Below are 25,729 nucleotides of genomic sequence, written 5' to 3'. Positions count from 1 at the left end.
AGCTTGTTAGGATAACATAACTACTGTCAGCAGTCCAACAGCGTGCACAGTGCCTTCAATTAATGCATTTCAGCATAATTACATTTCTAGGGGGGTTCAGTTCCCCCAAAAAAGGCAGAGCTAAGAATTTCAAGTCTACATTCTAAACTCTGGAATTAGATTAGAGCCCATTAAAAAAAAATCACAGTGGGTAAGAGATGTATATAAAAATACTGGGTGTTCCTTTCAAATCAGGAATTATGGGACTACATTCTTTTTCTGTTTTGTTTGTTGGTTTTTTTTTTGTTGGGTTTTTTTTGTGTTTTTTTTTTTTTTTTTTTTACAAAATGCTATTGGTTTCAACAGAATCCAGTTTGTTTTATGCTACAGACTTTGACACTGAGCTATGAGTATATTGCCTGTTTGCATGTTTTGGTAGTCAGTCCAAATTCCTTAGGCTTAAGTTGAGCCATGAAGATGCATGTATGTGCATTCACAACCTCTGAATTTTGCAGACTGCAAGTAATGTATGTGACTACCAATAGGGAGATTCCCCCCCCCTTCCCCTCATAGCTTTATACACCTACTGTCTTAACAGTGCATTGCACAAATTTACAAGAAAAATACTGGTTTTGCACTATACAGTTTCTAGAATATTTACAGAATAAAATAAGTTAACTTCTAATGAGAATTGCTGATGGGCAGCATATATCTTTAATATACATTTTAAAGTCTCTGCAGGCAGCTACTTTTTGGTTAGTTGTTATCAATATTTGTAACATAAGCACTGATCAGAGAACTGAGCAGCATTCCAATAAAGTTAACAGATATATTATTTCTTTAGAAACACTGGGAAATCCCAGTTTAAAATATTATTAAATGTCCTAACATTTACAGACTATGAGGATTAGATCTAATAAAATAAAATTTCTTCAAAAATAATCTTGCAGCTCTTTTAAGCATGCTCTGAGACCTTATTTAACAATCATCCATACCTTCAAAAAACAACTGTTACAAAGCCATACATTCTAACTCACACACATTGTCTCCTTGTTACAGACAACAAATGTAAATAAAATATTGAGAAGTCAACAGGTTTTGCAGTCACAAATCATTCTCCTCATGTTTGACCACGCATTCTTAATGACATTGCAAAGTGTCTCATTAAGTACTAGTTGACAACTGTATCTACTACTGCTGGAAAGCCAGGAAGCCTTGCAGGTCTTCAGCCAAAATAAACCAGCCTTGATTTTAGCCTCATCCCACCTGCGAAATTGATTCAACCTTTAGAGGCTGTTACTGCAAACACCATTTATAGTTCTGTTTCAACAGAAAATAATGCATTACATATGCATTACAGTTAAGCCCTTTTCCTTTCATGTTAATTTTCACACATAAAATTTAATAAAAAAATACTACTGCCACACAGTTACTGTGTAGAAAGAGCAGTCACGTAGGATGTTAACTTCAATTTTCAGATTTTTGCTTTTGATGAAACAATTTTCTTGCTGCGATGAAACTGTGTTGGTTGTCAGGATTGCTGGAGGGGTTGTTTCTTTTTGTTTGGTTTTCTTTTTTTCTTTTGTTTTTTTGTTTTTTTATGAAAGGTGCTCAATAATAGTCTGAAGCGTCTCCATCATCAGTTCTTTTCTAAATGACAGCTGTTCAGAATCCAGTGCTCACGAGATTTTTTCCTGGTTGGATTCTCCCTAGAAGCTGACAGGATTGCACCATGCGTAGTGACTCTCGAATTTCTAGATTAAGTTCCATCAGCTTGGAGCTGGCCTCAGACATATCTTGGTTGGAGCCTACTACTGCGAAGCTGCCCGTCTGCCCAAGCGTCTGGTGACGGAAATAGATGTGGAGCAGTGTCTGAACTGGGTCATCTTCAGAACTGCCAAAGATGTCATGGGGCCAAATAGATCTGTAAACACACAATTAGGATTTAAATGTTAAAAAAAACATATGAAAATGTTTAAACGTTCTTGAAACAGACAGTTGAACAGAAGACATTGGAAAACAAGAGGAATATTTCTTCTGTAGAGTCCTGATAGTTAACAGTATCATTTTCTCAGAGGTAAGTTCTAAAGAACAAGTACTACTAAAATTCCTTTTTTATTATAAATTGCAAAATGTTTATGATCAAGCTGCACTGAAGCCACAGTACTTGTCCTGTTCAGTAAGGACATCTAGCAAGAGCTGAAAAACCTCGAGTAGTGCCTATCACTAGCTCTAAATTAAAAAGGCCCATTAGCAAACTCGGGTCTCAGAGGAATCCTTAAGCACTTACCTGAAAGCCTTGACTTGTGCTACTGCTGATGCAAACTCCTTGTTTCTCAGGGTTTCAATGAGAGAGTGAATAGCTGTTTCTGTGCTAGCTTGGGAAGCCTCTGCAATTTCAATTTCTTCTATACCACTGTCTGATGCAGCCTCAGCCTCTTTCAGACAGCTCTCCAGAACAGCAAGTTCTTCAGACATGTTTATGACCTAAAACAAATTTCAGTGTGAGCTTTTCTCATTTAAATGTACCTTCTTCAGCCAAATTAACTTTCTGCAGATCTGACATACAGTTTTTCTCCTCTTTGCAATCATAAATGACAGGCAGGCAAAGAGCTTCCAAATACTGGCTGCAGATGCTTAACTCTACAGCTAATTTAACAGCCCAAGTGTTCATGTCAGGTATGTGGGCTTGCTCCTGATGAAGTTTTCATCTTAGTTCTTTTAAAATTTGATTAAAAAATTAATTTCCCCCCCCCTATCACTTAATAACAAATTGACAAAAATAAATAAACACTTTGGAAAAGTACAGCAACAATTATTATTACAAGGAAAACTAACATGGAGAAAAATCTGGAAGACCCAGCAGAACAACTGTGATGCAGCCAGTGTATATAATACTACCTATGGCTTTAACTTCAATGTATGGGTAGAAGACAACACTATTGCTAATAATATGATTCCACATATGACTAACTTAGGTAAAAGATACTGGTGCAATGCCAATCTCCTGTAACTTTCTCCAGATGGAAACGGACTTACTGATTTGCAGCTTCTACAAAAATCTGGAAATCTAAGTAAGGAACATGCATCGTTTTTTCTTAAGCTACTCAAAGACTTCTATCCATGTTTTTCATTTTCCTCCCTGCTGTATCAAGCAAGACCAGGACAAGTTTTGTTCCTGCTACCTCTGTTTATTGCATTGCAGATCTAGGGGAGAACTTCTTATACTTAATAGGATAACACATTCAGATAAACTCAATTAATATCACAAGTGCACAGCTGAAGAACACATTTCACTTGTAAAAGTTAGTGAAACTGAACATGAGGCACAGTAATGCCTCATGCACAGTAAACTAAAGATGAGTCAGTAATGCATTACTGACTGCTCTTTGGATTGTGCCAAAGGTTGCAGAGTGACTGAATGGTGCCTGAAGTGACAGAGTTACATAAATCAGCTGGTACCAGTGACAGTGTTCACCATAGGGAACACTGGAGTGATAGAAAGGGGCTTCATCACAGAATTCTGTTGATTGGAGTTCATGTGCCTTGATTGTAGCTTGATTAGAATATACCAGGAGTGCTACTGAAACTTGAAGTCCTTATGATTGGACTCCCTGCATTCATGTCTATTTAAGAGCTTTCAAGCTGTACAAAAATCAACACAGGTAATTGAACATCTCAGAAAATTCTTGCAAACTCTACTGAAATTCTTCATTAATTGTCTATAAAACAGCTGGTACCCTCCTTCAGTTTCTAAAAAAGGTGTCCCACTGATGAAAATGTGATAATGTATTTTAAATGGTTTGGCTTTAAAATGTCAACAATTGGTAGCTAAATGGCATGGTTTCCATTACCTCTGCTTCTTTTTTAATTGTTTTTACTTGGCTGATAAGTTTGCAATAGGCTTGGAACAGAAGCAGCAACTGGAAATGCAACTTGTATAGCCTCCGACACAACTCCAGCTCCTACAAACAAAACCAACATTATTATATTCAGGGAGTGCAAAACATCTAATATCCAGTACAGGAGACAATAAATGACAACTTCTTCAGTAAAGAATGTGCAAAATTAAAAGCAGTTACTTGGTTAGTGAAGAAAACGCCAAAAAGACTTAGAAGCTAACAAAAAGCAGATGAAAGCTTCATTCAGTTCCAGATTTACAGGTAGTCTCTCTCACAAAGTTTTAAAGTTAACTTTTTCATACAAAGTTACATTTCTGAGAAGGGGGGTGGGATGTAAAGTTATTCAAAAGGTATTTTGAAACCTCATGTTCCTAGACAGAGTTTCATGGATCACTTTTATTGTTGCTATTTCACTGTTTTAAATTTAAGTTCTAATAGCCAAAAGAAGCAGTTGTCTGGAAGTAAGGAATCTTTCATATCCATTAATATAATTAAGTGCAGTAGATAGCCTGGCCCTTAGCTTACAACTGCCTGATACAGTAAGAGGAGAGTAATTCCATTAATGGAGGCAAGAATAGTGTTTCCTTTACAAAATGTAGTTCTGATTCTACTTTAGAAAATATCACGATATATTCTTAATGAAATGGAACAGCAGCATTAACTTATCCATTGACTTGCTTCCATTTTATGTGTCTAAAACACTAGTTAAAGTGCAGACAGTGTTAATACCATTTTACAGACATAAAAGCTAGTGCTAATGGAATAATTTTCTGTAACGTTCTACTAACTACAGGATCCTATTATCTACAAAGGACCAATAGTTCATTGGGTTAGATGATGCAAAATTGAAGCACACAGCATTTTTGTAACAGTCTATGACAAGACATCACTATGTCACAAATGGACGAGACAGATAGAGACCAGTTTGGTGACTGGCATGGTTAAATATTTGATAAATCAAGAACTGTCACTTACTGCTAGAATTTCCATTTGCTAAGCAAGAAGATGAGCAGGTCACAAAAACACAAAGAAAGACAAAAAGATCAAGAATTAGTGTAGGAAATAATTTTAATTAGGGTAAAAGATGTCCCAGGTAAAATGAAGGAAGAAATACAAGTAACATGCTCCAAATACACCCTGAACGGAAAAAATAACAGACTGAATTTGAAGTGAAATTACTTGCTGTTACAACTAAAAATATAGCATTGGCTGTGTAGTCCTACAACATGACTTAGGTACTTCAGTTGCAACCCTGTTTGTTTTTATACTACGTGTAGTCTTAAAAGTCTGCAAATTTAAGGAAATCAAAACCTTGTGTCTGGTATCTGTACAATGCTGCTTTTTTGTTGTGTACTACTACAGTTTAAGCAAAACTAATGCCTTTTAAAATCTGAGATGTAATGTTAACTTGGCTTCTGAATTGGTTTAGAAAATGCCTGGGTTTGCTAAACTCAATTCTCAAAACCTCATTGTGAGATTTCTGTAATTTAATTGCACTTGGTTTTTACAAGCTATTTCAGGAAAACATTTGGCAGAGGGACAGGGAGGAAACCCATCAGAAAGTATATTTGTCAAACTAGAAACAGGCACTTCACTTCTGTGCTTTGCACAGCAGCACTAAGTGTATTGATAGCATTTAAGCAAGTAAAATAGTAAACATCTGATATCTAAAATACCTGATTCCCACAGGCAGAAGCAGTTAAGCTTCACTACATGGACAATCATACACACTGTGTGCTAACAGACTATAAACACTGCATGTTTTTGTTCTGTACTCTGTGCTGGCATATACATAGCACAATTACTATATAAGCAAAAACTTCTGATGCACAGAACACTGCAAAGAGAGATCTTGAAATGCCAGAGAACACAAGAATTCTATGACTTACTTTAATAATACACAGAGAATCCGACTCTGAGGAATGGCAGTTAATATTTGTAATCGTTCCAGTGTTTTTTAAGCCAAATCTCATTATTAATGTCAGCCATAAATAATCCCTCTTCCCCAAAATCACACCTTTATATCCATTCTGAAAATTTAAGTAGAGGCTTTCCTTTAAAAAGGCTTTGTACTGCTTCAGTGTCATTCACATCCTTCCTCACTTGAGAAATAATCTGATTTTTCTACCTGCCAGTCCTGCACAAATAGCCAGAGTCCAGATGCATTCCTTCAGGCTTGTGTGTAAGTACTGATAGCAAAAATCCAATAATTAGATATACTTGCAAGTCTGTTGGCAATGCACAAACCAGAACAGAATTTATTTCACTATTCCTTAGCTGTACTGAGCACAGTGCTAAAAATTAGTATGAAAATCTAATTTGTGTGAGTGAATGAAAAATATCTGTTGATTGAAGCACAGATCTGTTTTCCTAAGAAAGACAACACATATTTTTAGTATTAACTGGTTGAGTGGATAGGACTTGTATCAGCTCCACAACAAACTTTTGAAGTGATCATGTACTCAGTAATTTCTCCATCTTCTTTAAGTCACTGTAAGCTGCTATCTGTAATTTTAGAACTTCTGCAAATTGAGTGTATTTATGAAGCTGGGTAACAGGATCCTACTTTCTCAGTGAATACTAGAAGTTACAATTATTTTAACTAAACCTGCAAGTGAAAGGATCACATACAGAAAAATTGTCTAAGTGCCTAGTAGACTAAGATTGAAAATAAAAAAAGAAAAATATTAAAAATTCTACTTTCTTACATCTTTCACTGTTCTTGTTACAGGACTCTATATGGCAGATTTCTTGTATCTACTCATGATTTTTTTTAAAATCTGCTTTTTTATCTAGTGTCAATATTATGCAGCTACTGTTATATAAAAAGTCCCAGTCTACCTGGGGAAAAGCTATCACTTACTATAGCCATTAGTAATATTAAACATGGATGACTGCCATGCAAATACATACAAAATGGTGAACTAATATTAATAGGTTATTTCATCTATTTTTGTTACATAGTATTTTGACAGGAGAGCTTCATGAGATTTTTGTGATACTGCTACTTTACTTCCTGTTCCTACCCACCCAAAATAATGGCTCCAGAAAGGTCGTATTTATATAGTACTAATTGTATTACATTCAGCAGAGGTTTTTGGCTAGACAGTTCATCTGAGCATGTAAACAGAATGCTAATCTTTTTTCTTCTATAAACTACTGCAGAAAAACAGTCTTGCTGGTAACACAGATAGTATCTAGCTTCCTTATCTACTCAAGTGTTATTAAGTCTAGAACCCAAGATTAGTTTCCAACTTTTATTAAGAAGACTCCTTTTTATTAGACTGCTACTTCATAAGAATATGAGTTTCCAGAAGATAGTATGATAACTGAAATGAAAAGCTTTTCATACATTTTTAATCTCTCTGCAAATATTGGAATTTTTGTGCAACTGATGAAAAGATGTTTTTTAATCTCATACCCAGAGACTCACAACTGTCATACGCCTACCTGGGCATCTGTGTTAGTGCCATGAATACCATCATCAGTACCAAATGTTCTTTTGCAGTCTTCTAGCCACTGCAAAATAAATATAAACAAGATTAAACATCTTCTGAAACAGCAAACTGTAGACCATAAAGCTGCATAAAACACTACATCAAATCCTGCACATTCTCAAATTAAGTAGGAAACTGAGATACAAAATAAATTGTTTACCAATCCACTAAGGATCTTTCACTCCAAGATATCACTCTGTAACTGTTACTGTGTCCCTTACCTTGTAAATCTCCTGTTGGCATTACCCCAGATGGGGGGGATAGTACACTTTAGCAGAAATACTAATCTGTGACTGAATCTGTATGCTGTTATAGTGAGACGTATGGGAGGGGGGAGGCAGAAAAATCCTGTTCATTAAATGAGATCATATTTTCTCTTTACTTGCTGAACAACCTTTATACCAACATAATTACTCAGCATTTAAAATATAGCACTAATTCAAAGTAGAGAGTAAGGCTGTTCTATTTCTTTGGACTACTTTAGAAACAGAAGGAGAGAGGTCTCCTGTGTAGCTAGATTCAAGTGTTAGTTACTGGATGGAAAGGAAAAAAGTTAAATTCTTCAATGGGAGTTTAGCATCACCTCCAGTTGACACAAACTAGGGAGATGAAGTATTCTCACACTGCAAACTGCAAACATACAGATTTAATTCTTTCATAAATACAGGGCTGTATTTAACCCTAGTTCCCAGCGCGGACAAGAACTTTATCAATTTCAGTGGGTAAAATCTCATCTTCTAGGCTTTAGCAACAATGTAAATTTAGAACTGTTAATATAAAGCATTTGCAAAATCAAATATTCTCCTACTGGACAATACAGTCCGATCACCTAATTGACACAGTGCCCAGCATATTTTGCCATACAGCGCAAGCAGCTGCAAGCTGAGGTAACTCAGCTATTACTGAAATGGGAATGCGTCATGATGAGATAAAGTGCAGATTATCTTCTGAAATAAAGAACAGGCTCTATACATCCAGGGAAGAATAATTTAGCATACTGGGTGCTTGGTATCTTCAGTCTCACAGGAAATCTTAGTGACCTTTTTCTAACCTTTGTCTGATGCAAGAAAAAGAAAAATGTGATTTCCCATCTGCTCAATTGAATAAAGGTTACTTAGTGAATTAACTAGGCCTGTGTGCTTATCAAGAGGAGAAATGGTATTCTCTAAATATTGTGGTGTCAGTTTCAATTAGTGACATGGATACCAACGTAAACAGCAAATCTCATTTTTCTTTTTATCTGACAGCACTTACCAGTAACAATGGAATAGGTTTGCACTGGAACAAACAGCATCAGCAATGGGGAGGCTAGTATATATTTTCACATACTGACCTTTAAAATTTTTTTAAATCACAAAACCAGACTGAATAAAGGGTGTGCCTAGAATCTTATGATACATACAACCTTCTCTTTTCTATTACATGTGTGTAATGCTGTGTCATTGTCACTAATACACACAACGTCAAAGCAGTTTCCTTGCACAAAAATTGAACAGTAGCTCCAAAAAGGTGACAAAATTAATGTGCTAAAAATTTTTACAGAATCATCATTACAGTTCATCATAGCAGAAAGACGTTGTTGGGAACAGCAGTAGATTGTGTGCCTTCCCACTCATGTGAATGGCAGTACCACACACAGCACTGATAGAGACAAACATCATCTATTAGGGTAAACTTGAAACAAAGTTTTTCATTGAAGAAGTTAATGTACAGAATTTTCCATGGTTGATTCTAGAGGACATGGGTTTAACATGCAAATTATATTTATTTAAATATCTGTTAATTTATGTTTACTTTTTTATACAATAGCCCAAACAGCTTAGTTTGGTATTTTTCTGCCTATTTCTATGGAAAAAAACCCAACAAGAACCTGCAATAAGGTCTTCCCAATTGAATAGGATGCATAGCACAATGGCATGCAATAAAAGAAATTTAAATTTGATTTGAGGAAGCCTTTTTCAATCATTGTCTATAGTCTGTTGAATAGGTCAGAGTAAGAAAACCAGTAAAACCTAACTGAGAAGTAGTTTTGGAAGATTCTTAGTCTACATATACTATATAATACACAAATAAAAAAACCACTGAGGGCAAACAGCTGAAGAAATGCTTTATAAAATGTTGTAGAAAAATAAATTATCTGAGATAATTAGTCACTTCTTCTAAATAAACATGCTAATTTTTTATACATAATGCACTGAGTTACCTATATGACATACTGTCAAAAGTGATTGATCAAAACTACACATTTCTTCCTCTTTGGTACTGCTTCTTTCTATTTATAAACAATAAACTAAAAAGAAAACCCTGAAAAAATGCTCCTAGTTATTTCAGAAAAATTCTTTTAATCCCGTGAACCTTTTTCCTGTTGTTCCAGTCACTCACAAATCCTGTGGCAGAAGACAAGCTGACCACAGATACATGTTACTGGGCACCCTTTTGACAGCTGCACTTCAGAAAAAGAACACTCCTTGACAGAGGCCATCAAACTGACATCCACGTTGCTTTATCAAGTAAAATCAAATGCAAAAAAGCTCTGAATATACAAGCAGGGATCCATGTCAATATGAAATGCCCTATTATTATTATTATAATACTATTAGCTAAAAATACATTACATGAATTCAAGGGACAAAATTTTAACTCGTCATACTTAGAAAAATCAACTCAACGATACAATTTGTTACTGCTATGAAAAGCTGAAGGCTAAATGAGGAGTTTATATAGAGAGAATTCCTCCACGTTTGGATAGTCACAATTCAAGTACATACACACAAACACGAGTTCCCCTTTACCCTGCCTCAAATCTTCCTGTCTGAGTCTGAGGCAAATCAGCCCCTCTGTGCCTCAGTGCTGGTCTCTAAAATGAGGAATAAAATGCATGATTTTCTCATTGGAGTGATTATGCATTGGACATTACATATTAAATCAAGTAAGGCAACTTCAATCATTTGATGAATCCTTTGTTTCTCAATAAATCTAAATGGCAGAATGTAGCTCACCACATCAGACTTCATGAGTCAGTTTACAACTAAACTGTTATTACCATTGAGCAGAGGGCAACAAGTGCAGCAGATCTTTTGCAGAAATGCTCGCTCAGATCCTAGGAACAGTTTATCTACATTAACAGTGATGCGTAGCATACTTTAGATTTTGAGGAAACTGCATTTCTCTTGAGATCCTTTTCCCCCCAGAAAGATGTCTACTCGACAGATGAGATGTCAGCAATCTTTGCAAGTCAGAGGCCACAATTTCCAAATAAACTCAGTATGATCAAGCAACATGGATCCACTTGGGCTGCAAAACATAGCTATGCAAGACGTCATGGCTGGAATTCTCGTTCTGTTTTGCACCACTAAAACTTGCCCATAGAGACACTGTCGTGGCCTCACAGGCTGCTGAGAATAAGTTCCTTCAAATGCATATTTAATTTTCTTGGGAAGCACTTTCTCTCTACAACAAAAGCTTCATATATTCTCTCTCTCTTCTTGTACTTGCAAAACCAATTGTAGATCTACGTTTCCTTTTAGCTCGTGAAATATAAATCTTACCCATTTCGGTTTTCTGAAGTTCCTTCCTAAACTTCACACAAAGGTTCACAAAAACACAGACACTTCCTACAAAAATTGCAAACATTTAAATTTTGTGTTTCTGTGCGGAAATGATACAACCACCAACACAGACCTTGAAAACTGAACTGTATTATTCTAACAACCAACATAAATGTCAGTCTCAACAGGATCCAGTTGCAGGAATGAGAGATTAAATTTAAGTGTCTATGTATAACACAGGTGTTTAAGACCCCATTTACACTCAGTGTGAAATCCAGTCAACAAATAGTATGAAGACCTCTTCAGCTAAGCAACAGGTCAGTATCTGAATCAGGATAAAACACATCACTTGGTAATTTCTTTCATTGAACAGATTTGATCCTTGTATACTGAGGGTGTTAAGCCACCTAATTCACATATAGTTATCTGCAAATATCTTAATCTGGAGGTGAATCCCACCCTTCTAGTCTAATAAGATAAGCCAGAACATTAATAAACAAAAAAATTACCAGGATCAACTGATAACAATGTTTAGAATATCTGAATGTTTTAAGAGCATTTTTAAATTAAGAATGTGCCTTTTCCCAATGCTGATGCATTTGTGCAATGTTATATATTCAAAGTCAATTTCAAAAATATATATGCATCAAAAATTAATTACACAAAAATTTCATGTTAAGATAATACACACAGAACAGTATAAAGGAAAACTGGTTTTATTTCGGATTTTTTGTCCTGCAATTTACTTTTAGATAAACATGCTGAGAGAGAAAAAATATTAGACCCTACTCAAAGAAAATGCTGCAGTTTTTTGTTTCGATCTATAAGATACTCACCTGCTCAGCTGCCTCTCTTTTGACATTATAGGTATCCAGGTGTTCTTGGAGTTCTAGAACACTAAACTTCAATGTTTCTAGCAGACCACAAGACATTAGCTGAAAGATAAAAGCAATCACCTCTGTAGTCATGTAACATATAACTATAAACCATATAGTCTAATCTTACAGTCTCATATCCAACTTATGAAATATGAAAGACTAAGTCCACATTTGAAAAAACTATCAAATTCCAATTAGTTGGGTACAGATAATTTGTGACACCTTTGAGTTATTGAACTAACAAATGTAGCTGTATCAGTTAAATCAGTGACCAACAGTTTTGACTCCAAAATAAGAAGGGCAATACCTAGTTAATATCTGAAGGAAGATTACAAAGAAATTTTTGGTATTTCAAAAAGAATAATAATATTTTATATCCACACAGCTAGTGTAAATGAAATAGCCTGCAGCAGGAAAATAGGTACTGCTGGATTGCTCCTGTAGCAACCTAAGGAGTGTCCAGTAAGTGTTATTTGCCCTTCCCAATATACAAACTATACCACCAGCAAAGGTGTCAGCCCGAGATGCTTCCTCCTTCACATTAGTCACACCTTGCACACATTAGGAGCTTTGTACCTTTCTCCAATCCCTGTTACCTGGAACCTCTTGGTCAACTTGAAGTTGTGGAACAGTCTATCACAGTACCCCACATTACTCAGGCAGGGGTGGAAATGATGCCCAATTTTTTTCCAAGGGCACCATTATTACTATTCTATTAAGACACTGCTAGCCCCAACATCATATCCACATCAATCAAGAAGTATGTTCTGGCTCTGTGGCACAGTGCTACTCTGCACTAAAGGTATGCAATAACAAAAAGTGCAAAGAAGTTCAGTGAGCATCTTGCATCAGCAGTTGGCCATGAGGCACTCCCAAATTGCTCATGAGCCTGTCTTTTGATGGAAGGGGATATCTTTCTGCTGTAAAACAACTTTCTGGATCAATCAAAGGATAAATCTGAATCAAATGCCAATCTTGTACACGAGTAAACATCATGAAACCAAAGACTTGTGCACAAGTATTAGTCTGGATTAGCCATTTTTTCTTAGCAAGAAGTAATATGATAAACAAGTAGGTTAATTTCAGTGAAATTATTTGGAGAATATCTAAACAGTGCTTGCCAGTATAACAACCCTAATGTGTGTATATGTATATATGCACGTACACAAATTTAAGTCTGGATACTTGTGTGCACATACATAATATTTATTATTCCTTTTTATATTTGTATTTTCCTAGACAATATTTATTTGTTAAAATTCACACGCTGTTCTACCTAGACACTAGTGTAACTCTTCTTGTGGAGTCTTACTCCAAACAGATTTCTTCTTTTGGTTAATTTCTACTGCTTTTAAAGTGGCAGAAGTTAAACAATAACTTCTGTCAAACAATAACAATGAAGGAACCATCATTACACAGGGTTCCCTTGAAATGCCCTACCCGTATCATGCTTTTTCAGTCCCCAGATTCTGAAGTAAAAGCTTAAGAGCAGATTTGCCCCTTGGCACCAAGGGAAAAAAAAGAGGTCAGGAGAAGAGTCTAACAGTGGCTCAAGGCAAAAGATCCATCCATCTCTGTCCCCCATCTGACAATGTCTAATAACAACTGCCTAGGGAATGGCAAAACGGGGAAGCGTGTGGTGATCCACTTGCTCCAGAATGCTTCCTTAGCCTCTTGTTCTGCATATTCAAAAACCTATCCAGGGATATTTCTATAATAAACCTCTTCTGTTGCTTTTTGTAAACACGAGCAGATACAGTAAAAACGGCCAGGGCTTCACAGTTTGATTGTCTGTCACGTGCAGTACCACCAATCTTTGGGTTTGTATTTGTTGTAAGTCATTGCTCGCTTAATTTGATCATTCTGAACATCAAATAAAATGACAACATAGTAATTTCTATCACTTTTCCATAATAATGAAGACATATATGGGCTGATTTCTCTCCCAAAGAGAAAAATCCTAGCCTACACACTTGTATCTTATATGGAAGCCATTCCACATATTGCATACATGTTGTGCTCTTGCTTGGTATCTTTTCCAGTTCAACTGTGCTTTCTCTGAGAGCAGGGGACCAGAACTGCCCCCAAAATTCAGGAAGTAGCTATTATTTGAGGTTTGGTGTTTTGGGTTTTTTTTGACTGTTGCTGAATATTGAGCTGACTTCTCAGAATAAAATTAGAACCCAAGATTTTAACTTGTATAACAACACACAATTCAAAGCTTTTGTTGTGTATTTCTAGCTAGAAGGCATCACAGAATATATACATAGAATCAATGACAAAATTTAAAAAGGCAAAGTTGATGCTAGATAAGTAGTCTTCTTTTTTCTTCTCTATTTAAAGACTTTAAAATAAATATGAAGAAGCAGGGAAGGTAAAGAATAGAAAGGGAATTTAAGGGATAACCAGCATCATCTAAGTTCACTGTTCAAGCTGGAGGTTATTTTTGGAGAAAATTCATTTATTACTTGTGTTTTTAAATGTTCATGATATATAGTGGCCACCTAACACTTTAATTCCTTTCTGATTTCAACTATAAAAGCCATCTTTTATTTTTTATACATCCGATAATTTTTCAAGTGTTTTAATGAGACACTTGAAATGTTAGAGAGCAACACTTAAAAAGGCAAAAGTCTAATTAACACATTTGATTCCAACCTTCCACAATCTTTTGAAGCTTTTTTTTTGGTTTTCAAATGATAAAACATCACTGTGTATGCTAAATAAAACTGTTTAGGCAGAGGGGGATTTCAGCAGGGCAGTTGGGAGATTTTTACCGTTTCTGCATCCACAAAGACTGTCGGACATTCTGAACACAACATCATCACCTCCAGAGAGCTCTTAAATCTTGTTCCAATGCGCTGGAGACTTTCCCCAAGGAAGCTGACTGAATCATTTGTTATAGATACAAACTTTCTTTGAATGGTCTGGAAATAAAATCGGAAAAACGCTTATTTTACATTGTATATTACTACCCCTCTGGCTTTTCAAATCAAGAATTTCAGGACAAATTTCCATCGTGACAGGATATATTTTTATCACTAAATTACAAACTAATATGCAATATGCTGTGAATATTTATCTAAAACTAATTTAAGAAAATGCAATCAACCAATAAATAAAACCAGCTTGTAGCTATAAAGACAATTACTCCTTTCATACCTATGCCTTTACTGTCAGTATAGCTGAGTGACCATTTGCCTTTATGCAGCACAGATAGATAGCAGTTAAATTAATTTCAAGTGTTTGTGTAGTAGAAAATGATACACTGAATTTTATGAGTCAGAAAATTATTTGTGTGGCACAATGTTTGTCCAGAACTGCCACCTGAAAAATCAGTCCTATGTGTAATATCTTCAGTTGTGTAGAGTCTCAGCTTGACCTAATACAGTGCTGTGCTTTGCTAAGTATCACAAACCCTAGAAAGCTACATGTAGAATAAACTATACAAAGATGGTCTTTACACCTGCAAAGTTAAACACAGCATAGGAGCCAGAAGGCAAAATGGAAAGGGTCAAACAAGTCCTCCAGGGTTGCATTTAATATTTTTAACCCTCCCTTGTACCTGGTAGCAACTCCTCAGGAAAACTTCTTAGCCCAGGCTTGAGCCCTGGATTATTACTATTGCCCCTTTCCCCAGAATATCCACCTTTCCAGCTGATTGAGGGCTATCCTTTCAAGCCACAAAAAGTTTCATTTTTCTTTCTATCTCTCTCTTCAATGCTCACAAGAGAATATGAACTCTCGTGTTACTGCTTTCAGGAAATGAAGGAATTTGTGAAAAGCAACAGCAGTTAAGCTTTGGTATAATACAGACAAACTAAATCCCTGATGTCTAGATGAAGCAAGAAGATAAACATTTGAAAACAAGAACAGGAATTTCACAGTACTGTGGCAAAATACCTAGTTCAACTAAAATCAGGTATAGATACAGAAACTAGTTATTCCATGGATAAAGTAAAGTATGAATTCTTCACATAGGGGTTCATTTAGGGTTACTAGGTACTAACTCTAAACCTGCCCATATATATGGCATAAAAAGCTTGCTAGCATGGTAAAACAAAGTGGAGGCTTTCACTGAGAAATTTATTATGATATACTGAAAAATAGACATTGGAAATATAGGAAAGGGCTGGAGTTGCAAGGTTTTGATTTGTAGTACTGAATTCACTCCTAGGTCACTTGGCATGTTGCCTGTAGTGGAATAATTGTGCTTCTCCTATCCCATAAGAAATTGTAAAGAATAATTCATGTTCAAGTGATACCACTTTGAAAATGTAAAAAAAACCCCAAACACCTCTACATATAAGGAGGAGGAAGCCAGAAAAATTAAGCCATAAGCATTTTGTGTTGGATACAAGATATGACGTAATGTAAAGAGAGACATTTCAAACTTCCAGCCTTTGTGGATTTCCTAGTTATATCTTTGGATCTCCTTAAGTTATATCTTTGCAGAAAAAAAAACCCTTTTCTCAAGACAGACACACGATAAATTTGTAAATGTCTGTCATGCTGTGATCCCATGATAATGAATCCCACAGAAAACCCAGGAGGAAGTAATTAATTCTGTAATCAGCCCAGAACCTAGGTGACCTTCAGAAAAGTAAAGATACAGCCTGAATTAAGAGCTTACAGGAAACACTGAACTGTTTTTGTGAGCTGCATTACCCTCCCCACCCCCCAACTAGAATCACTCCTAGACAATGAAGCATCAGATACCCCATGGAAAAATAGTGTATGATCATATACATTGTTTCAGCTGTATGTTTTTTTTGTCTGCTTATGAATTGTTTTCTAAGGCTTCTTGCTACCATAATCTTAGTTTTTGCAGTTACAGAGGGGAAGAACAGTGCCGAAAGTAGAAAAAAAAAAGGATTTCACACAACCAACCACACACTGGCAATTTACTGACCTGAAACAATCTTGAGAAGACATGAAATGTATAGACAGCACAAGATCCATCTGTATCTGACAGCATTTGATTGACATGGCAGCGCCAGGCTTGCTCTTCATCATCGTATGCCACTGGCTGGAAAGCTGCCAATATGGCAGAAAGAAATGGTGAAGGAGGTGGGGACGTTTGTACTTCTGCAAAACCATCCTGTTCTTCTTCATCTTGGCTACAAATAACAAACCACAGAAATTAACTCCTCAGTAACTGTTTTAGGTAAACCCCCCTTCATTTTAGTAAGAAGGAAAAAAAAGAATTCAGAATGCAGTTTTGTAAAAAATATAATTATTCAACTAAGGTAACTATGAATTAAGAAAGAGACTAAAAATCAAAAACTTCTGCTATTGTGATATAAAAATTGCTTGTATTCCAAAACACCTCCAAAGTCTATAAAAAATGTTATTTTTACATATACCCACAAAGGGCTATCTGTACGTTACATATAGCTATACATAGCACTATATATATATATATGTATATATATATATATATATACACATATGTATACAGCTCAGAACTTTTTTCTTGCCCCTAATAACTGAATTAACATTTCATTCTTCAAATTTTACTCACATAAACATATAGTACACAAATATATAAGAAATTCTAGCTTTCCTTAAGAGAAACAAAAGAACTCATTTATCAGTGTTATAGTATTTTACAGCTGTGTTAAGTAACATCATAAGTGGGTGGAGATAGACTGCAACACTTATTTATACAGGCAATCAATTTAATGTGCCTTTCTTCAAAGAGCTTTCTGCAGTCATACTTTTCATTAGGCCCTAAGTCTCCAATAAAAATATCAAATTAATCAGTGCTATAAATTAATCAGTGCTACTACTTACAATCATTAACTCAATTCTTAAAATATTCTGTATTAGAAGGAATGATATATTTTGACAGTTGTATAATTGTACTGTAATTAATACTTCAGCAGAAAAAATACATGTATGAGGATTACAAGTACAGATAGTTTATTAAAATAATTTTTAAACACATGCCATTTTTTTCTATAACAACCACCTCATTCACACTGGCACCAAGTATGTCTTAAATAAGAAGTGTTGGTGCTGGTTTTAGGTATATTCATTTTAGTAGCACAAAGCTGAAAAGCTGAGATTCAATTCCCTTTTGTATCATATCTGAAAAGAAAGCTTCACAAATATTTTGAGACATTTTCTAACTTCTGTATCTACCCTGTAATAATCACCCCTCTCAGTTTTCAAACTAAAGCTATGGGGTTTCTTTTTGCCTGCTTAGCATAAATGAACTAAAACCATAAGAGTTTTTTCAGTTGCACATTAGGAAATTAACCTCTATTAACTGGTATCAGTCTTTAATTCATGCGAGGCATATTGCTGCAAGTTCTATACAGGACTGCAAGTCCCCATTTCTCTGTCCCTGTCCCAGTAGAACCTTCTCAAATGACTTGGGCCTTTACAGCTTTTGTTGTGTCCTTTTCTGTAGAAGGCTCCTTACAGAATCTGACAGAACATACACAAAGTCTTTGTTCTAATATGCACCAAGTCTATATTATTAATAAATCAAAATTTTTAACAGATTTTTTAAAATGTTGTGAACCATTTGGAATTTTGGGGCATTTGTACTTTTTTTGTTTGTTGGTTTGTGGTTTTTTGTTTGTGTTTTTTGGAGAGGCTTGGTTGGGGAGGGTTTTATTTGTTTTCACTCCTTCTTAGACTGATACTGTCAAGGATTTAATTTTAAATATGATTCAATAAGCTAAGATGAACTAACATTTCCTCTCCATAGTTTTTTTGAAATCTATTTCCTCTTAATAATTATCTATGGAAAAATGTTATTTTACTTTAAAACATCTTAGACATACACAAGAGACAAAAAAACCTACCTAAACACTTAAAACTGAAAATAAAACTTAGCCAACCCTACAGGAGCTTTCATTTTAAAAGAAGTATGTTTTTTTCCTATCTTTGTCTTTGGGTATCAAATAGGTTCTGCCATAATTTCGAATGGTTCAAGGGCTTTCCCACACTATACTTACTTGCAGCTGATGACTGCCAAGAAAACACTCCAAAACACTACCTGACCTGTTTTCACATTTCCATCCTATCAATGGTGATGAAATCTGCTAGATTTCTTTTACTCAATAATTCTCATCCTTTCCTGGTCAGCTATTGTCTCTGTACCAGAAAAAACTACTGAGTAAAGTATGGAGTTTACCTGCTATAACAGTCAAAACCAACCAACCCTTATTTCAGATGTATCATTTTAGATATTTGTATTATGGGATTCATGGAAAAACCCACGCTGTAAGAAAGACCACTTTGCTTGATTCATGTGCTGGTAACATTTAACTTCTGTTACTTAGAACCAATATGAATCTTACCTAGACAAACCAGAGAAGTCAGCTTCCTCTTCTTCACACCTCTCATCTAACTCTTTCAAAGCAAGAGTGACATCCTCTTCACAAATAGACTCAGAATAGCTCTCAGGACCTGCTGCCTCTGCCAGTTCTGGGGTCTCTTCCAACTCAAGAGATTCATGACAGACCAGACAGTCTTGTTGTTCTTGCAGTAGATACGACCCAGTGTCTTCACTAGTAGTACTAACCTGTTCATCCCTTACTGCAGAACAGACTTCCTGTGAATCAGACACACTGTTATTACTTTTATTGTCAGGGCTTATGAGTTCTTATCAGTTTTTATTACGATAAAGTAACAGTTATATGTTTACAAACATTCACTTACACTTTAATAATTCAGCTCTTTGGATTGTTTACACAACTTTACTTAATCAAAGATAGGCAGTCTATTTGTAAAGTTTATGCCTCCTGGTTAGCATCAATCTCCTAGAATATGACTTATTATTTATAGCTAACACACTTTCTCAAATACACTCAACTAAATCGCTTAAGAGAACACTCTGAGAAAAATACAGGCAAGTATCCTCAAGCATATTTAGATCACCACAAACACCAGACTTTCATGTTTTACATTTCCAGGTAAGGACAAGCATGACTCCCTCATGCTTGCCTTTGAGGTCTGGAACCAGTACAGAACATTTCTTCTCCTTTGTGCTCTTCTCCCTTTTAACAAGTTTCTACAGCATAACCAAGAAACAGTGTAACAGGTGAACAATGGCAAAGGGACATTACATTATTTTTATTATTTTGCCATTACTGTTAATATAGAGAACTTTAAGGGTTTATCAGTGAATCTCTAAATGCAGGCTTTCAATCTCTGGCAATTTTAAAGAAACAATAATTAAACTCAGGTAGGTAATATTAGAATGACCCTTTTCCCCTTCCCTCTTACTCCATTAGCATTCTCATACTCATCAACACTGCTATACTGACCAGAGGAGTTCAGATTTAGTTAATTTACAATCAATCCATTTGAAACATTTTACTGGGTTTTTCTGTGGAATAAAAATAAACACTTTTTTGCACTTGCTATTTCCTAAAGGCACAAATTATCACACTTCATTTGCAGTGTGATGCTCTTCCCTTACTGGCATATCCAAGCCTGGTCAATGAACCTTTGGACAGCCTCTAAGCATACACATCACAGCTTTCCTCATCTGAACACATCCTCTGACAGGTAATAACTGTACACATTAAAAAAGACAATTCTATCTTACATTGACTATGACACTCCTCTATGCGACACTGAAGTTTTCTGGGTAACTTTGGACATGTCTATTACCAACAAGAATGTTCTTTAAGTGGATTAAAATGTGATTTATATAGTTAACAACATTACATCATCACACAACCTAAGGAAAATTACATCTAGTAAACCATTGCCTCATAAACCCAGAGTTAAGACAAAAAATCACTTTAGTCAGAAACTGTCATAAAACTTACTGCTCAAAATTGAAAATAGAGTATTTAAAAAATAACAGCTTCTTTTAAGAAAAAATTTACCTTAGATACATTTTGATATATATTTTTTATATTAAAAAACATTCTGCTGACAAATGCCTGTTGAACGAGTCACGTATAAAGCAAAACAGAACAGGAAAAAACAACTGCACTATGCTGCAAGTTGTGTGATATAAGAATTTAGAACGAAATTAGTTTCACTGGCTTCACAAATTTTTCAAAATAAATAGATAGTGCACATATTTTCCAGTTCATTCTCTTGTAGAGGCATAAAGCCAGCTCTCCCATTTGGCAACAAAATCCAACTATACAGATAACACTTGTACAGAAATAACCTAGTGTTGAACTGAGCTTAAAGAAAATGTGTATTTGACTGAAACCCATATTCTGACAAGCATGAAATAACCCTGGAACACCCCATATTTAGCAATTGTATTTATATACATTTGGAGTCTTTTTTGTTTGTTTCTATTCTGGTTCAAAACAGGACAGTCATTAAATTGTTTTACAGCTCACTTTAAATGTTTTCAGTATTTTAGTGATACTGGTGATTTTTTGTGTGAATGTTTTAACCTGGGTTATCAGAAGTATACTGATTTTATAAAAAGAGTTGCATAAGAAAAATGAATCCAAGTATAAATGGAGTCTCAGAAACACTATGAAAATGTAAAAATGAGTTACAGCTGAGGTACCACAAGCAAACGATGGAAAAGACTGAAGTTCCATTGTGGTGAATTTCCTCCTGTAAAATCCCAGCTTATTGCTTCTACCTTTTGAAATCTAAACATTACTCATCTATGCCTACGTGAAAGCATCCTCAGCCAGAGTTCTACTGGAACAACAATGCATGTGGCAGACAAGCAGATGAAGCACTAAAGAATAACTTGTTTAACAATCTAAGCACAGGTGCTCTACAAGAGTGATGATAATTATTTAACTGCAGTGTTACCAAACACCTACAAAAATGCACAAAGATAATACTAATGGAAAAATTAAAAAAACATGTGGGGAAAAGCTTCTTTATGAAAGCCACAATATTACACTTGTAGAAGGTATCTTATTACAGGAAACCAGTCACCCACACTTTCCCTTTTTTGTACTTTAAAGTATGTCTTTTGTTCTTACACTTAATCTTCATTAAATGTTAACTAGGTGGATGGCTTGCTTCTTAGTAAGAGTGATTTTCTAGGTAGCAAAACAGGTAGACTTGAGTCTGGGGCTCAGAAACCACAGTAAGTTGCTCAGCAGTTAACTGTTTAAACTAAGTTGGATGAAGACTCATTCTTATGTGTAAAACATGCAAAGGTTATTCAGATACATATACGAATAACTTCATTTTCTGGAAAACACAATAAACAAAATATCCTCTTAAGGATGGGAGTAGCAATGCTTGGCCAAAAAAAAATTTACCAGTGGCATCAATAGTTTTAACTGAAGAGATTAAAATGTCCACCTAAATCAAGCCACTTCTAATTCAAGAAAAAAACCAACATACTGAGGTTTTAGCCACAACTGCAGGAATTTTACCAGAAAAGTTTTTTATTTCAAATGAGTTTTCAAAATTTTAATTTATTCTAAAGATTTTAAAGACTAAGAAACTTAAGTACTCACAGATTTCCAGGTGGCCATTAGCTTGAAATCTGTCTCACTCCACACAGGCCTTTCCAAAAAAGTATACCACTAGCATCTGTGGTCTTTTTTAAAGGATTGTTTAATGGAACCAACTGCTAACCCAGCTGGCCTGAGGTTTTATTCCCATGTAGCACCAACCACATTAGCCCAAAGAAAGGAAAAAAAAAGGGGGGGAAGAAAAGAGGAGAGAGGGAAAAAAAAAAAAAAAAAAAAAAAGGAAAAAAAAAAAAAAGAGGGGGAAATAAAAAAGTATTTGATAGAAAATGTTGCTCAAGAAGGATTTCAACCATATCAAGTAAAATCATCTTGAATTTTAGCCTATTTTCATTCTGCACCATAAAATGATCATCATCAGCCCTTCAACAATATTTTTAACCTGTGGTAAGTCCCCTCAGTTTTCATACTGAGGAAACATTTTGTAGGAAGCATTCCTACAGGTTAGAAATATTAAAAGCAAATCAAATAATCAGTGTAACAGATGATAATGCAGTTGAAAAGAAAGCCAAAGTTGCTGCTAAACACTAGAAGGAGCCCAAATCAGCCATGCACCAGCCCACATTTCTCCCCACCTCAGGCAGCTGGTTGCTAGAGTTATCTAGAGGAGAAGCCTCCAAACTTGGGGTATCAGTTCTGATTTGAAGCACCTCTTCTGTTCCCACACTGCTAGTGGAATCTTGAGACTGAAGTGATAAACCAGCATGATCTGATATTGTTTCATCTATGGCAGAGTCACTGTTCAACTGCAACAGAAAATAAAGAAATGTAAAATTCTTCGTAATTTATCAGACATAGAAATTAAAAGTAAAAACACACTTTAGTTTGGAATTAGGCTGTTTCAGTATGGCTATTTGAATTTCTTTACATACTGGAAGTTTAACAGCTGTACACTGAAGCCATTACAAGCATCAAATGTTTCTGGAATATTTAAGGTTGCAGTTATTTTTGGGATCCAGAAAATTGTATGCTTTCTTGTTCTCAAAAATGTATCTTTCTTGTTCTTTGGCACTGGTGAAATGCTAAACTGAAAACAGTGGAGAGCAGACAGAGCTCTGTGTTATGGGGAACATTTATACAAACTTTGCCTAAAGTCTGAATAGCATCATCCTACCCCTGCTGCTCCCTGTTCACATATTCTTCCCTTATTTAATTTATATAATGCAGAAAGACTTCTGAGTGGCCAGCATCCTTAATTTTCCTCAGATATAGGTACACATCCTTCTACATCTGTAATTAAATTGGCAATTTCAATGGTCAAACAACTGAGCCCACAGGACTACTTACTGCTGTTTTTCTTATTTAGTATTCAGGGTCTTTTTTGAAGCTAAGAATCCAAAAAGGCACACACTTTTCATCTAACACATGCAAGTTTGCATGTACTTACACAATATTTGCATTTAGGCAAATACATTAAATATTTAAAGACACTAAAAATTTAATGTTGTGCTAGAATTATAAACATGTTATGTACCATCAGTAGGTAAAGTAATGCTCTCCCTTCAATGATGTTGCTATGAAAAAGCAGTTTTAATTAATTTGGTTCCTCTGCAGTTCACTTAGGCTAAAGGTGTGAGCCAGACTTACCCATTAAAAAGTGAAAGTTTAAGTTCTCAGCTTCCTTTCACAGAAAAATAACTTACCATCTGTGAACGAGACAGTATCTGACTTGCAGTCAAGGCTGCTTCTTCTTCTGAAGACTCATCAGTATCTTCCTGGTTGGTCAAGTTCAAGCTGGGTGTGCTGCCAGAATACTGACATTCCTGAAGAGATGGTGTGTCTCCTTTGTCAATGCTGTCCAGAGAGCGCCTGCGGACACCCCAGTTGAAGTTGTCCATGCTTTCACCCTGTAATAAACAAGTGTGAGCATGTCTGGATGTAGACTTTCAACATAATCAAATTAATACAGAAGTACAACACAGAAAACACATGTATTGAATGCATTATGAACAGAGTTTCAATCAGCCCTTTAATTTTTATTAAAATTTTAAATACCTTGTTAAATTATATTTGCAGATAAAGTAAAATCTGTAATATATGGCAAATGAAGTAGAAATATTTTGAATACCTTGTTGGAAAGTAACTCAATAAATAATACAGAACTGTATCAGTATCAGTTTTCTATATCTGACTAGAAAGTACAAACACACCACAGGACAACAACAGATGAACAAGCCAGGGCACCAGGCTGCAACTTACCTGCAGCTCCTGGTTAGCAAAAAGGAAAACACATATAATTAGAAAGAATGAGGACAAACACTTAAAGATACTCTAGAACCAGGGAAAAATGTTTTATTACATAAGATGTGCCAACAGTAAAAGACTGATTCAAGCTCTGAAAAAAAGCTTTTGTCAAAAAGCTAGTATTTAAAATAATTTTTTTCTGATGGGAGATTTTTTTAAAAAAATAAACAAACTGATGACAAAACACTAAAACCAGCATGCTTATGGTACATTTTCTCTAGCATAACACAGAAACAACTGTTTCAACAAACATTAGGTGAAACTCTTTAACTAACACACACGAATCTAAACTGACCACATCCAACTGACCAAGCACCACCAACATTAATCATATACAGGCTGATAGAAAAAAAAATACTGTCTTCATTAATTGTTAACCAGCTACATTGTGCCAGTTTTATGAAATAAATCCTGAAGAGCAACAGCTGGATTCTTTCTGTTTGCACTTTTTAAATCTGTGATATCTGGGTGTCAACATCCAACATACTAAATATCTTAACACTGGTGTGTTTTAGTTCACATGTACAGTAACTGTCAGCTTTCAACAGTTCATCTAAGTCAGATGGAAAACCTGGTCAGACAACTTCAGTCTAAAGACAGTTCTGATTTCACAATGTAGCCCCAAATATATAAGTATGGGTTCCAAAACACTTCTAACAGTGAGTTTCTCTAGAAGTGATTTAAGAGATTATCATAATACATTAAATAATCAAAACAAACTAAATATTTTGTAGTCTTTTTCTCCCTTAATGATTTGCTTTGCTCCAAAAAAGCTGAAAAGTTAAGGCAGAGCAAAAGAATCCCAGAAACAACAAAGTACTATTTCTGTGGGCTTTAACATTTACATTTAATCTAAATATTACTCAAGTTTTTTTTTTAAAAGCCCCAGAAAGCCCTAGTTCATACTGCTGACAATTCTTAGCAATAAAGAGCATTCTATATTTTTGATGCAGAACTAGGCAGCTCTTGTATCAAGTGCACAATTTATATGAAATGCCCTGAACTTTTATGAGCTGTACTTTTTTGTTTTGTTTGCAAGTATAGCACTATATGTTGCAAAGAGGCAATTAATAAGAAAGAAACTGTCTTTTCTTCATTATGGTCTGCTATTAAAGTAATACCAAAAATGAAGTTGAAGATTAACTTGTTTTAGCAACATTTTCAATTTTTGGCATCCTACCTGCAAAGCCCCATCTAGCATTAAAATTACTGAGCTCTGATGATTCTGAACTATTTGACTAC

General features: G+C 35.2%; 1 protein-coding gene across 17 annotated transcripts in view; it reads right to left on the bottom strand.

Annotated features, from left to right (window-relative positions):
• Window positions 1-674: 674 nt before the first annotated feature.
• FRYL (FRY like transcription coactivator) overlaps window positions 675-25,729 on the bottom strand; it is a 152,005-nt gene continuing 126,950 nt past the window's right edge. For 9 of the 17 annotated variants that reach the window (XM_071743601.1, XM_071743600.1, XM_071743599.1 and 6 more), the window contains 11 exons: window positions 23,887-24,092; window positions 22,819-22,989; window positions 19,121-19,374; window positions 16,717-16,924; window positions 14,582-14,731; window positions 11,763-11,861; window positions 7,332-7,400; window positions 4,857-4,874; window positions 3,834-3,944; window positions 2,270-2,466; window positions 1,466-1,903 (listed from right to left, as the gene is read on the bottom strand). In XM_071743601.1, the coding sequence (XP_071599702.1) occupies window positions 1,645-1,903; window positions 2,270-2,466; window positions 3,834-3,944; window positions 4,857-4,874; window positions 7,332-7,400; window positions 11,763-11,861; window positions 14,582-14,731; window positions 16,717-16,924; window positions 19,121-19,374; window positions 22,819-22,989; window positions 23,887-24,092 (1,742 nt within the window). In that variant the 3' untranslated portion in view covers window positions 1,466-1,644. Of the gene's footprint in view, window positions 1,904-2,269; window positions 2,467-3,833; window positions 3,945-4,856; window positions 4,875-7,331; window positions 7,401-11,762; window positions 11,862-14,581; window positions 14,732-16,716; window positions 16,925-19,120; window positions 19,375-22,228; window positions 22,359-22,818; window positions 22,990-23,886; window positions 24,093-25,729 lie in introns of those variants that run through there. The other 8 variants (XM_071743589.1, XM_071743595.1, XM_071743602.1 and 5 more) reach the window with 4 other exon arrangements.

The sequence above is a fragment of the Heliangelus exortis genome, chromosome 4, assembly GCF_036169615.1.
Source record: "Heliangelus exortis chromosome 4, bHelExo1.hap1, whole genome shotgun sequence".
NCBI classification, from domain to species: domain Eukaryota; kingdom Metazoa; phylum Chordata; class Aves; order Apodiformes; family Trochilidae; genus Heliangelus; species Heliangelus exortis.
Note: the sequence above shows the minus strand (reverse complement) of the source record. Positions and strands in the feature narration are given on the sequence as shown.